Here is a 12,478-nt window from a genome sequence, read left to right as displayed (position 1 = left end):
GGCAGTCACATGAGATCCCCTAGTTCTTGCAAAGGGAGCAAGGCAATCTCCAGAACTCTGTTAACACTTAAAGGGGTTGCTCATGTAGTGAACTTATCATGCCCAGTACTTGGCAACATGGTCCAATTAAACAATACTTTGTTCTGTAGAAATTGCTCCTCCCCTTCTGCCCCTCCCTGGATTAGCTGTCACTGTTTTCTCAGGCTTTCCAAAGATTGGGGGAAAGCCAAGTGAGGTTATGTGGTAACTGATTGGGCAGTAGCCTTTGGGGTTGGAAATTGTCTATTTAGAAAGGCTCTTCCCATGTCCTTTTGACATCTTGTACATTTAATTATTGACTGTCTTTTTTTAAAGTTGTATGTGCCTAGAAGTGCAATATATAAAAAAATGTTAAAAAGTAGGCTCTATTACTTTTAAGAAAAAATAATATTGTTATGACAATAACATAAACAGAAAGTTTTCTTTCCATTATTTCTTAACTAGTGTCCTGACTATGATTTGTGCCAAAGACTCTCTGGGCAAAGACAGCATCCTGATGCAGGGCAGATATACCAAAGGAACCAGTGGGATCCTGAAATTATTGACAAACGGAAGAAAAAGAAGGATCAACATAAAGGAGAAGAGGAGGAAGAGGAAGAGGAGGAAGAGCAGGAAGAAGAAGATGAGGTAACTGATCTTAATCTACAGAAGAGACTCTTTATTAGCAGCCATGTCAGAAAAAGAACAAAGCTCATGGACATTTAAAAATAAACTAAAAAACCTCAAGTGTTACTCTGAATGCATTTTGTTCAACCTTGTTTTTGTAAATCAATTTCTGTTCTGCTTTAAGAGATGTACTATAGTATTTAAACAAAACTGTAATACTCATTCAGTAAAATTATTTATTAGTATTGATAAGATTTCAGCTTGTTTATCAGTTTTGACATTGGACTACCATAAAAATACAGTAGAATCTCAGAGTTATGAAAACCTCAGGAATGAAGGTTGTTGGTAACTCTGAAATGTTCATAACTCTGAATACAATGTTATGGTTGTCCTTTCAATCCTTTACAACTGAACATTGACTTAATACAGCTTTGAAACTTTTCTATGCAGAAGAAAAATGCTGCTTTTAACCATCTTAATTTAAATGAAACAAGCTCAGAAACAGTTTCCTTACTTTGTCAAAACTTTGTTTTTAAACTTTTCCTTTATTTTTTTAGTAGTTTACATTTAACACAGTACTGTACTGTATTTGTTTTTTGGTCTCTGGTGCTGCCTGATTGCGTACTTCCTGTTCCAAATGATGTGTGTGGTTGACCGGTCAGTTCATAACTCTGATGTTTGTAATTCTGAGGTTCTACTGTATTGTGAGATAATATCTTTTAGTTGGACCAACTTCTATTGGTGACAGAGACAAGCTTTTGAACTACACAGATACAACTCTATGTATCTCGAAAACTTGTCCCACCTTGTCTCACTAATATCCTGGGACCAACACAGCTACAATACCACTGCAAATAAAATACTGTAACTTTTTAAACAAGATATTAATTTCTTTCACCTCCAGAGTGAGTCTTCTTGGCATTAATTAAAACACAATAAAAATAGTGTAGCAATTTTGTTGGAAAGAGGGAAAAGCTAAAAATAATATATATTTCAAGTCTATATAAAATATCAACTGATTATGTACAGCTAATCAAAAATAAATTGAGCACTTACAAAATATGTATAATGGATAAAATTCATGCTAATCTTTGTGATAGGTTGTACCTCTAGAGCACCATGGGGGTGAGAGTGGGCACCTTGTCAGAGATGTCCTTCTCTGGCTATATATCTGGTTTAGAGTACAGAGTGTGGTCCTCCGGCCATAAGTCTTAGGGGGGTGGTAACCCCCACTTCTAGGCACGAAGCAGTCCAGAAAATGGTAAGGGCAAACCAGATAACAGTGCATCCCACAAAATAGTCCAGGCTTACCCAGTGGTCCCCTGTAAGGTCAGAGGACAATAGTCTCTGAGGGGGGTCTGAACCCTTAATTCCTTGTGTCCAAAGAACCTAGGCTGTGCACCCAGAGTTCTAAACAAAAAGGGAAAACAAAGTAAAGAAGGTCCCTCTAATCCTTCAGCAGGTCCAGGTGGCAGAGGCTCTTCAGCTGTTCTCCTTGTCAGTGAGGCTAGGGAGCTCTAGTTCTGCTTACCTTTTAGTGCCACCATGTACTTTGTTTTTTGGCACAGCAGCCTCATCATATGAAGTTATGACCACCACTTTCTTCATTCATTTTTAGCCAAGTTTTTTCTTATATCCTTTCACTCAGTCTAGTATCCATAAGGAAATGCAGCGAGGCTTCCCCCCCCCCAAACATACACTATTCCATTTCTGTGACTTTTTAATTAGTCCATTAAGGGAAAAATCTTTGCCAAGCTGACTCAATGTTTTCTCAGACAAACTTTCTTTCCATAGAATATTGCCCACAATACCATAGAACATGATCAACAGTTTTTTGGTTTGTCACATATTACATAGCCTATCTTTACATCTTTTTAGTAAGTTTAACTTGTATTTGGCATAATGACATGTTAACACTGTAAAAATGACTACTTTGCTTTTTCTGTCATGACTGTGGAGTATAATATTATCTTCAATTTTTGAGCCTACATCGTAGAACCTTTGTTCTTTTGTTTCCTTAGTCCATAGTTCTTGCCATTCCTTTGCAAGCTCCTTCATGACCATACTTTTAAATTCTTGTCTACTCAAGATAGGGTTGAATGTAGGGGCAGGCAACCACCTGGGATGGTGAGCTTGGAGGGGTGCCGGGCTCAGGGTTTTATTTTTGTTGTTAGCAACAAAGGGGAAAATAGAATGTTTGAAGGGAAATGTTTCAGGTACGCCATATGTGGATTCATTTTTTCACTAAGCTAGAATGTTCTGGACCTTTGTAGAATCTCATGGAATCTTCCAGATTTTCTGGGAAGTACATTTTCCTTAAACCTCCTAGAATGTTGTCAGTCATGCCCTGTACATTTCTATTATTCTAAAAAAAAATTTTTTTTTTAAATTTCCATAAGCTTAGAGGAAACATTTTTATTTGCTTGTATATGGTATGAATAAATACAGATTTACAGATCCTAGTGTGCAAATGTATTGTCTTATATGACAGGGATAAATCATGCATGCAAATTGTGCATGGAAGTTGTGAAATGGGCTACAAATACTATGAAAATAAGGTATTCAGAAGCTTAACAGATGGAGGGGGGACACTGAAGACTCTTGTTGCCTGGGGCGCCATTTAGTCTAGTGCCGACCCTGACTCAAGGGTATCTTAACACCTCCTCTTTTTGTAAAGCATGTTTTTCTCTTTTGTCAGTCATCTCATTTCAATATGTGTCAGAATCCGTGCTATTGTTACACAGATATCAGCTTGCATTATTTCAATAGTTAGGAATATTATTTCACTTATTATGTCATTTCTACTTTCTGAAGTCCCTGTTCTGAATGTCATTATGCCCGACAAGGAAACAGATAAAATTACAGCTACAGTTGGTCACACATCTCTTATCCAGGCTAGTGCCAACATAATCCCCATTAGTTCAGCTGTGAGAATGGTCACATAATTCGATAGCCTTTTAGATTTCTGGATTCCAAGACTAGAAAATGGAAAGCTGTTCCCACTCATCTCCTGCTGTCATTTTTTGATCCATTTGTATAGACTTTGTAAAACTGGCCCCATTTTTCATAAATAAATTTTAAAATGTCATTGGTCGTAATGTGTGGATTTTTCCTTCAGTTTTTTCATACAGTTCCAAATCCACAAATGGGGAATAACTGTCCAGCTGTAACATGATTTCCCATTACTACAAATTTTTAGTACTCTCAATTTTTTCTTTTTACATATCTCCTTTGCCCATTTTTTGACCCTAGTGTAGTATGAGGTAGTCTGTGGCAATCCATATAATTTTATCTACTAAACTTCCAGCAATCTTCATAAATCTGTTGTGTACTTCTGATTTCATGATTCCCTTTTACCTTTGCCCAAAAGGTTAGTGCTAATAGTGTCATCCTTAAATTTACAGGTGCTTCTCGAGTGGCTATGTTTAGCACACACACTGATGTTGCTGTCATTGTGCCATATGCCAATCACACAGCTTGGGCCCACAGCAGCTCCAAGTTTCCTAACAGTTGTTTTTGAGGCTGAACCAAAAGCTTGGCATCTGTAGTCTAAAACTGATCTTATCAATGCTCTTTACAGCATAATCAATACCTTCTTATCTGTACCCCATTTGTTTCCAGCTACCCTTTTAAGTAAGTTCATTCTACTTTTACACTTTTAAGTCTATGTGACTTTTCCAAGTCAATTTATTACCAAACATTACTCCTAGGAACATAAACTTTTGAACTATCTGAATTTTTTCACCATAAATAAATAAGTCAGTCCCAATCTTCCCGAATTTTCGTCATGGTTAAAAGTATTCTGTTTCTGCAAGAGAGAATTTAAATCCCCAATCATTCCCCCACTTGGAAATTCTCTGGAGTGCCTCATTTGTCTTTTATGCTTTTCTCTGGGGTGCCTTAAGTCTTTTATGCTTAGTCCAGATAGCACAGTCATTTGCGAAAAGGGAAATACTGTTCCCATCTGCACACTTTCCAGTAGGCCATTTATCATAATGGAAAACGAAGTAGGACTGATAATACTCCCTTGTGGAGTTCCATTTTTAAGCTTGCAGATTTTTGATAAAGCTGTTCCCACTTTGACTTGTATAGTTCTGTCACTTAAAAAATCCCTTATCCACCAAAACATTCTCCCTTTTATTTCAGTTTTGGCTAGTTTATATAGGAGGTCTTCCCGCCATACCATGTCATATGCTTTTTTAATGTCCAGGAAGACTGTTATAAAGTTCTTAGTCCTTATGCTTTTGTGTACCTCTGTTTCTAGTCCCACTATATGGTCAACAGTGCATCTTCCTTTTCTGAAACTACTTTGTACCTCAGTTATAATATATATATTTTTTGTCCCCAAGTAATATACTGGTCTTACATTTATCATTTTTCCATGATTTTTCCCACACACTTGATGTGAGGGCAATAAGCCTATAAGCTTCAGGTCTTGTATGTAATTGGTATAACCAATGCTTGTTTCCAATTTATTGACAGCAGTCTTTTTTCCTATATATCATTATATGACTGCAATAGAATTTTTAGACTTCCTTTTGACAATGGTTGAAGCATTTCATTACTTATATTATCTTTACCCGGAGCTCTGTTTTTCCTTATTCTAATGGCTGTAATAAGCTCCTGCATATTAAAATTTTTGTTTAGCAGATCATCAGTATATTCTCTTCAGCCATTTAATAGTTCACAGTTATCCTCAGTAAACTTCCTTCTTTCCCACAAAACTCATTGTTTTGATTCATATCACCTAGTGACCTTTTGGAATTCTTTTGCTAAAATGTCTGCCTTTCCTAGTTGGAGACCTCAGTTTCATTATTTACAATAAGACCAAGTATACATTTACTTTTACTTCGAATTCCATTCATTCTTTGAATTTGCCTGTATATTTCAGAAAGCTTTGAATCTTTGTTCAATTTCCCACAGACATTTCTCCAACTTTTTTTTGTCTTTTTGATAATCCTTCGTGCCACTGCCTTACATCTTTTATACTTTATTAAGTCTTTACTATTCATTGTGTGTTTTGCTTGCTTTTATACCTTGTTTCTTTGCTTGATTGCTAATTTGCAATCCTCATTCCACCAGGGAACCATATTTCTAAGTCGGGGGCAATATGATGTTTTATAGATGGCCTGTTGCTGAAATTCTTTTTATTATGTTGTTAATAGAATTCATTAGGTTGTCACTTGTACAATCACTGCATAAATATTCATCACATTTAATCTTGAAAAGACCCCAGTCAGCTTTTCAAAAATTTCAGCTAGGAACACTTTGTGTTTTTGACATTTCTTTGGCTTTGGTCCTCAGTATATGTAGGGAAGTGATCACTTCCCATTCCATTTTCTTTATAAATTTCACAACTGCATTTACTAGCTATATTAAATCTAGTAGATACTTCTGTATTTAATATTACCGGGTTATGAATATCAATAAAATGTTATAAGCATTTACCATTTAGGTCAGTTTTCTTACTTCCCCATAGCTCATTATGACTATTAAAGTCGCTACAAATTATCAATGGGTTTTTGACATTGTTAACTAATTTTTCTAGTTCTAAAATAATTCATTTTTACATGGCTTATAAACACTTTAAATCCATCTATATGTTTTTGTTCTGCATGGGAATCGCAATAGCATCAAAACTTAGTTTCTGCACATCCATTTCAACTTAACTAAGTTCCTTTTTTATATGTATACAGACCTTCTCTCCATCTTCTGGTAGCCTCTGGGGTATAGCCAAATGCCCCGCTCCCCGAGTACTACTTGGCCTGCTGGGAGGGAGGGAGAAGGACTCCCTTCTCCCGCTGCGCTGCGGCCAATGGGAGCTGCAGGGGCAACACCTGTGGGTGGGGGAAGCATGCAGAGCCACCTGGCCATGCCTCCGCCTAGGAGCCGGAGAGACATGTTGCCACTTCCCAGGAGCTGCCTGAGGTAAGTGTCACCCATAGCGCGCACCCCCTCCCATGCCCCAGCCCAGAGCCGCCTCCTGTACCCCAAGCCCCTCACCCCCCACACACACACACCAATCCCCTGCCCCAGCCTGGAGCCCCCTCCTGCACCCTAAACCCCTCATTTCTGGCCCCACTTCAGAGCCCGTACCCCCAGCCAAAGACCTCACCCCCCCACACACCCCAACCCTCTGCCTCAGCCCGGAGCCCCGCCCACACTCTGAACCCCTCGGCCCCATCCTCCAGCCCGGAGCCCCCTCCTGCACCCCAAACCCTTCATCCCCGGCCCCACCCCAGAGCCTGCACCACCAGCTGGAGCTCTCACCCCCTGCCATGCCCCAATCCCCTGCCCCAGCCCAGTGAAAATGAGCGAGAAAGTGAGGGCGGGGGAGAGCAAGCAACAGAGGAAGGGGGGATGGATTGAGCAGGAGTGGGGCCTTGGAGAAGGCCCCATAGTCTCTCTCAAGCTCAAGCCTCATCCAGCCTGCCACCATGTACGGGGTTTAGGTCCTCTCTTTTAAAGAGCTGCCCCTCTCCAGGTTTGACAGGCCGCACAGGTGCTCAGAGTTCATGCTGATTGTGCCCAGTGGAGCTCTTTAGTTCTTTCCTGACTGGGGTGGGATATTGTCCCACCGCAGTCTTTCTTAAGACTTAACTTGAGAGCTAACTTTCACTCTATGTATAAAAATGTAAGTTGCTACAAAATCGTGTGTGTGTGTGTGTTTAGCTAATGAAACAAATGTCCACTAATAAGGTCAGCCTTGTTTTGTATGCCTTTTGGTTATTAGTGAAAAATTAACACAAAATATTTTTACCATAATAGCTAGAAAATATACAAAATTCTGCAGGGATGAGAGCTTTGTGTAACTGAGTCCAGCTGGTTACATCTGTAGTTCCTGCATACCTTTAATCAGCATCTAGACACTAATGAAATGCAAATATTAAATAATAGTTATATAACTGGACAAGCATTTTTAGTGCTTTGCTGGCTCGGGGCCTTGGTAGATTGTACAGATGCTCCCCGACTTACGCAAGTGTTCCGTTCCGGAACGCCTTGCGTAACTCAAATTTTGCATAAGTCAGGAACGTATACCCGACCATTATGCCCCCTCTCCCCCAAAAAACAAAAAACCACACACTTTCTAGCTTACGGAACTTTTTCCGTAAGTGCAGATTTGCGTAAGTCAGGTTTGCGTAATTCAGAGAGCGTCTGTACCTTATTTTGTTCTTCACTATTTATAGTATTATTTATTTAGTGCCACAGGTGTACAAGTTGCTTTACAGATGTAAAATGTGACAAGGTCCCTACTTCAAGAAGCTTGCAATGTAATATATACAGATAACTTAATGGGTAAAGATAAAATCAATACAAGTGGAAAGGGGATTAAAGGGTGACAAAAAAGGGAAGAGGAAAAATATACTTGGGGACCATTTTGAATTTATTTTTGACAGGGCTCCAAACATTTATCTGACACCTACCAAGATGAAAAATATCTGTGCTGACATGCTTCCAGGCCATGACCGTGAAGTTTAAAGAAATAAAATAGTTGTGTATTGTTTATTGTGCCCTGTATTTAGTTGTTAAAATATTGACACTCAACTTTGTTTAAATTTTTTTTTTTAAAAGCTTAACTTATTACATCCCTTTCACTGAAGTTTCTCCTTCTTTCTCTTCCTTGCTTCACTCCACTATTTCTTTTTGTGGTCTCTCTTTTCCTATATTATCTACAAGGTCTGTTTTCTCTTTTCCTTTGTTCTTCCTCCTCCCCCTTATCCTTTCACTTCATTATGTTCTCAAGCTCCTCAATATTTTCCAATTTCATTCCTCCTCTCATTTACTTTTGCCTTCTCTTACTACCATACTTTCTTTTTTAATGTAGCCCATCAATAAATATTAGCTAACATGTTGATTAAAATATCTTTCTTCCTAGTCTGGACAAGGCCTTAGGGAGACAGTACAACATTTTTAAAGGTGAAAATATCATCTAGATATTTGCAGAGAATACTAAAGGCTGAATGCTCAGGTGCAGCAGAGGAGAGTACCGTACACCTTGGGGAAGGAGAAGCAAGCATAGATTTATGTCCTCTCCCTGCACCTCATCCTGGGGGCCCGTTCATTCCCTTTTCCCCTGGGATGCCTTTAAATTGCACTGCCTTATAATGTTGGCCAGAGGTGTCTAGAACTCCTCCCATCCCCAGGAAATCTGCTTACCAAGTTAGCTGGTGGATCACTATCAACTAGGGGAATCCTCAGAGGGCTCCTTAAATTACTCTGCCACACACAAAGAGTAGTAGGGTTCTAACTCTTGTCTTTTCAATCTAGACAGGCTTTGGTTTAGTACATTTATTATTACAGGGCCTGAAATAAAGTGTTTATTTTCTTTACTTTAGGCAGCAGCAGATGCAATCATGTTGTCAGATATTTTGCCTCATTTGGTGCAGAGGCCTGAAGATTTTTTGGAAAATGCAGAAGCCAGGATTCATCTCTATAAGGATACCATGCTATATCCTCTAGAGGTAAGAACAGCACAAAGTAATATTGTTGTATACACTAGAAGATCATTTTTTAACATTTGTTTTTATATAATTTTTATGCACTCTGGGTATCTTGAGTTTATTTTGCAAAGATGGACCTAACCCACAATCTGACCCCCCTCCTCAGAATTTTGAGGTTCAGATTAAAACGTTCAGGATACAAGACAGTTCACAGTTGTTTCTGGTGTCGAATCAGAGTCCTGTAACATCTTTTTGTAGTTTGGATGGGGCTTAAAAATTGTGAGAACTACACTGTCATGTACTTCCATACCAAATGTTGACTGGCTACAGACCTTGCTTATACACACCAGCTGTGTTCATCATAAGATCCAGATAAGATTAGCTTTACATAAGGTCTTTTACTCACAGTGCCTCCAATAGGCAAAACAGTATAATACAGTTTAGCATTCCATTACATCTCCCCTTTTAATTTCTACTTTCCTACCACTTACAATATTTACACTATCGTGCTATCTTTGAAGTTCAGTACATATCAGTCTGTTAAGTGTCTCTGAATCATACTCTTTTTCTAATTTTACTATTCAAACATAACAGTTTGGTCATCTGGCTGTTCATTAGTTGCAATGACTGCCTGTGGTTGGTTTGGAGTTGTCATCTTCTTATTCTGCATGTGCCATCTGTATGGTTTGCTCTGTTGATTGTTCTTTCTGAGGAACAAGCTGTAGATTTCAGCAGTTTCTGTTGAACTCTCCACTGTTGGTCTCGATCACATATGGTCTGGGCGCTGAATTCTGTTTCTTTACAACAACTGGAGTTGTCCATCCTTTTTCTCCACCCAGTTTGACATGAACATGGTCACCTGGTTCCAGACCTGGCAATTCTCTAATTGAGTGTTGTCTATTGTAAAACTGTTCATCTCTTTTTGCCTTCATGTCTGGCCACTTTGGAGATAGATTCTTTTCCAAAGTTGGAACAGTAGTTCTTGTCTTCCTATTAGGAGTTGTGCTGGACTGTATCCAGTAGCTGCTGTTGGTGCTGATCTGTAACTCAGAAGAGTAAGGAACGGATCTTCCTACTATAGGATTTTCTGTACAGCTCTCTCAATCTTTCCATAATGTGGGCTGCTAGTAATACGCTCAAAATCATATTTAGTTCAGAATGACTTAAATTCTGCTACAGTGAATTCTGGTCTGTTGTCCATCACTAATTGTTCTGGAATACTGAAGTGAGCAAAAATGTACTTCCGTTTTTTGATAACATAGCAACATCATGTCTTTCCAGTACATTATTTCTATATACCTGTGTAACGGGGCGGGACTCACCACTGTGGCACCTCCTGCTGGCCGTTCTGGGAATTAGCTTAAGTCATTCCACAGGGTGCCCTCCTCTGGTGGTGTCTCACTCACCGTTACTCCCACTTTGCTGTCTCCAGCACTCTGTGACCCACGTCGCTCCTCAGACCGCGGCATCCTCTTCTGGGCTGTGCCCCGCTCCGCTGTCTCTCCCCCCTTTCGGGAGAACCAGCAGTCTATAGTCCAGCCACTTGCCTCAGTGGCCTGCTGCAGTCCCCAGTCTAGTCCCTTGCTCCAGGGGCAAACTGTAGTCTGTGTTGGCCACTTCCCTCAGGGCAAGTGGGGGCAAAGGAAGGGGGAGGGACCCTATAGCTGGCAGCCATTCACTGCCCTCCTCCAACTCCTCTGCTGCTTCTTTTCCCTGGGCCACTTCCCCCACAGCCCTAGCACCTTATCTGCCCTTCCTCCAGGGCCTCAGTCTGGCAGCAGTCAGCCAGACGCTCCTTCTGCTCTGCTACCCTACCCATCACTGCTCTAGCTATGGTGCTCCTAGGCAGCCAGTCCTTCTCCCTAGCAAGCCAGGGAGAGACTGCCCTCTGCTCTGTTGAGCAGCCTTTTAGATATGGCCCCTGCTGGCCCTGATTGGCCGCTGCAACAAGCCACCTCCCAATTGGCTCACTTAGTGAGCCCTCCTCTAATTGGAGGCCTCTGCACAGACTCCCTCTGGCCTGCTTTAACCCCTACTCTTCATGGTGTGGGGTAACTGCCCCACTACAACCTGGAAAAATAGTCCACTACGACCAGGCATGTCTTTTTAATTCACATAAATCTGAAGCTAGTCTCTTCCAAGGTTTTGCAGGTAGGGGTGTTTGTACACTGTATTGTTCAGCATTGTCTCTTAAGTTTATTTGTACTGGATCTCCTTTCAAAAGTCTAATATTATCAAATCCTCTCTCAAGGTCCTCCACCTTTCTCACTAGGTCCATCATGGCTGCCATGCTGCAGCTGAGAAGGTCACTGGTCTTTGATCCTTTGACCACATACCTCTGAATGCAAAGCTTTTGTCTTTATAAGTTTCTGTGGTGAACTGGCCCAGAAAGTTCAGAATAACTCCAAGGTTAGTCAGAGCTGTGTCAGGCAACTTCAGCTCTGGAAGGGGTTGAAGGTGATTGCAAGTCCCTTCTGTGATGACTGTGATGTCAGTTCCTGAGTCAATTTTAAAGTCAATAGCCTTGCCATGAATATTCAGTTTCACTCTCCAGGCAGGGTGTATGTCATTGCAAGTGATAGATCCCAGAAACAATGGCTCTTGATTGTCTGTAATAGGAGTCAATTCCCTGACTACTTTCATGTGGCAAACAGCTCCAAAAGGTCCATATTTCATGCATTTATGACATTGTGTGTCTTTGGTTGGACACGTTTCATCATGTGACTTTTTCCACACCTTGTGCCTGCAGGCTGGAATTTGTTCCTCTTAGCCTGGGAGTTCCTTGCCTCAGAGGTTTTATGCTAGTGACGTTTAACACTCAATTGTCTCTTTACAGTTTCTAAGCTAGTTTCAGGTTTTTCAAGTTTGTCAGGTTGCTCTAGGTTTTACTGTCTCACCAGCTCAGACTTCTTTGCTCTCAGTATAGCTGTGCCTAGTGTTAAAGCTCTCTTCAGTTATGGCTACTGTGAAATATTTTTATCTGTTAACCCAGTAACCAGCCTGTCTCTGGTATTTTCATGTTTTGCATTCCCACAGTTTTCAACCAACGTATGCCAATCTCTTATAAAACATTCAACATTTTCCCCTGGCTCTTGAATTCTCTGATGTAAACATGCTCTTTCATAAACTACATTTCTCTGTGGTAGAAAGCATGCATCAAACATAGCCAGAACCCTTTCACAGTCATCTTTGTGACTGTCTTCAGTAAAGTCAAATGATTTAAGTATATGCTCTGCTTGCTTCCCCATAGCATAAATTTAAAAAGATACCTGTATATCAGGGATCAGCAACCTTTGGCATGCGGTCCGTAAGGGAAATCTGCTAATGGGCCGGGACCGTTTGTTTTCCTGCAGTGTCTGCAGGTTAGGCCGATCGCAGCTACCACTGGCCGC

General features: G+C 40.4%; 1 protein-coding gene across 1 annotated transcript in view; it reads left to right on the top strand.

The window, feature by feature from the left end:
• The window catches only part of AK9 (adenylate kinase 9), a 180,696-nt gene that overhangs the window by 20,893 nt on the left and 147,325 nt on the right, over positions 1-12,478 (top strand). Inside the window, exons 6-7 of the mRNA XM_065401415.1 lie at positions 484-666; positions 8,982-9,107. Of these exons, the coding sequence (XP_065257487.1) occupies positions 484-666; positions 8,982-9,107 (309 nt within the window). The remainder of the gene's footprint in view (positions 1-483; positions 667-8,981; positions 9,108-12,478) is intronic.

This window comes from Emys orbicularis, chromosome 3 (assembly GCF_028017835.1).
Source record: "Emys orbicularis isolate rEmyOrb1 chromosome 3, rEmyOrb1.hap1, whole genome shotgun sequence".
In the NCBI taxonomy this organism is placed as follows: Eukaryota; Metazoa; Chordata; order Testudines; family Emydidae; genus Emys; species Emys orbicularis.
Note: the sequence above shows the minus strand (reverse complement) of the source record. Positions and strands in the feature narration are given on the sequence as shown.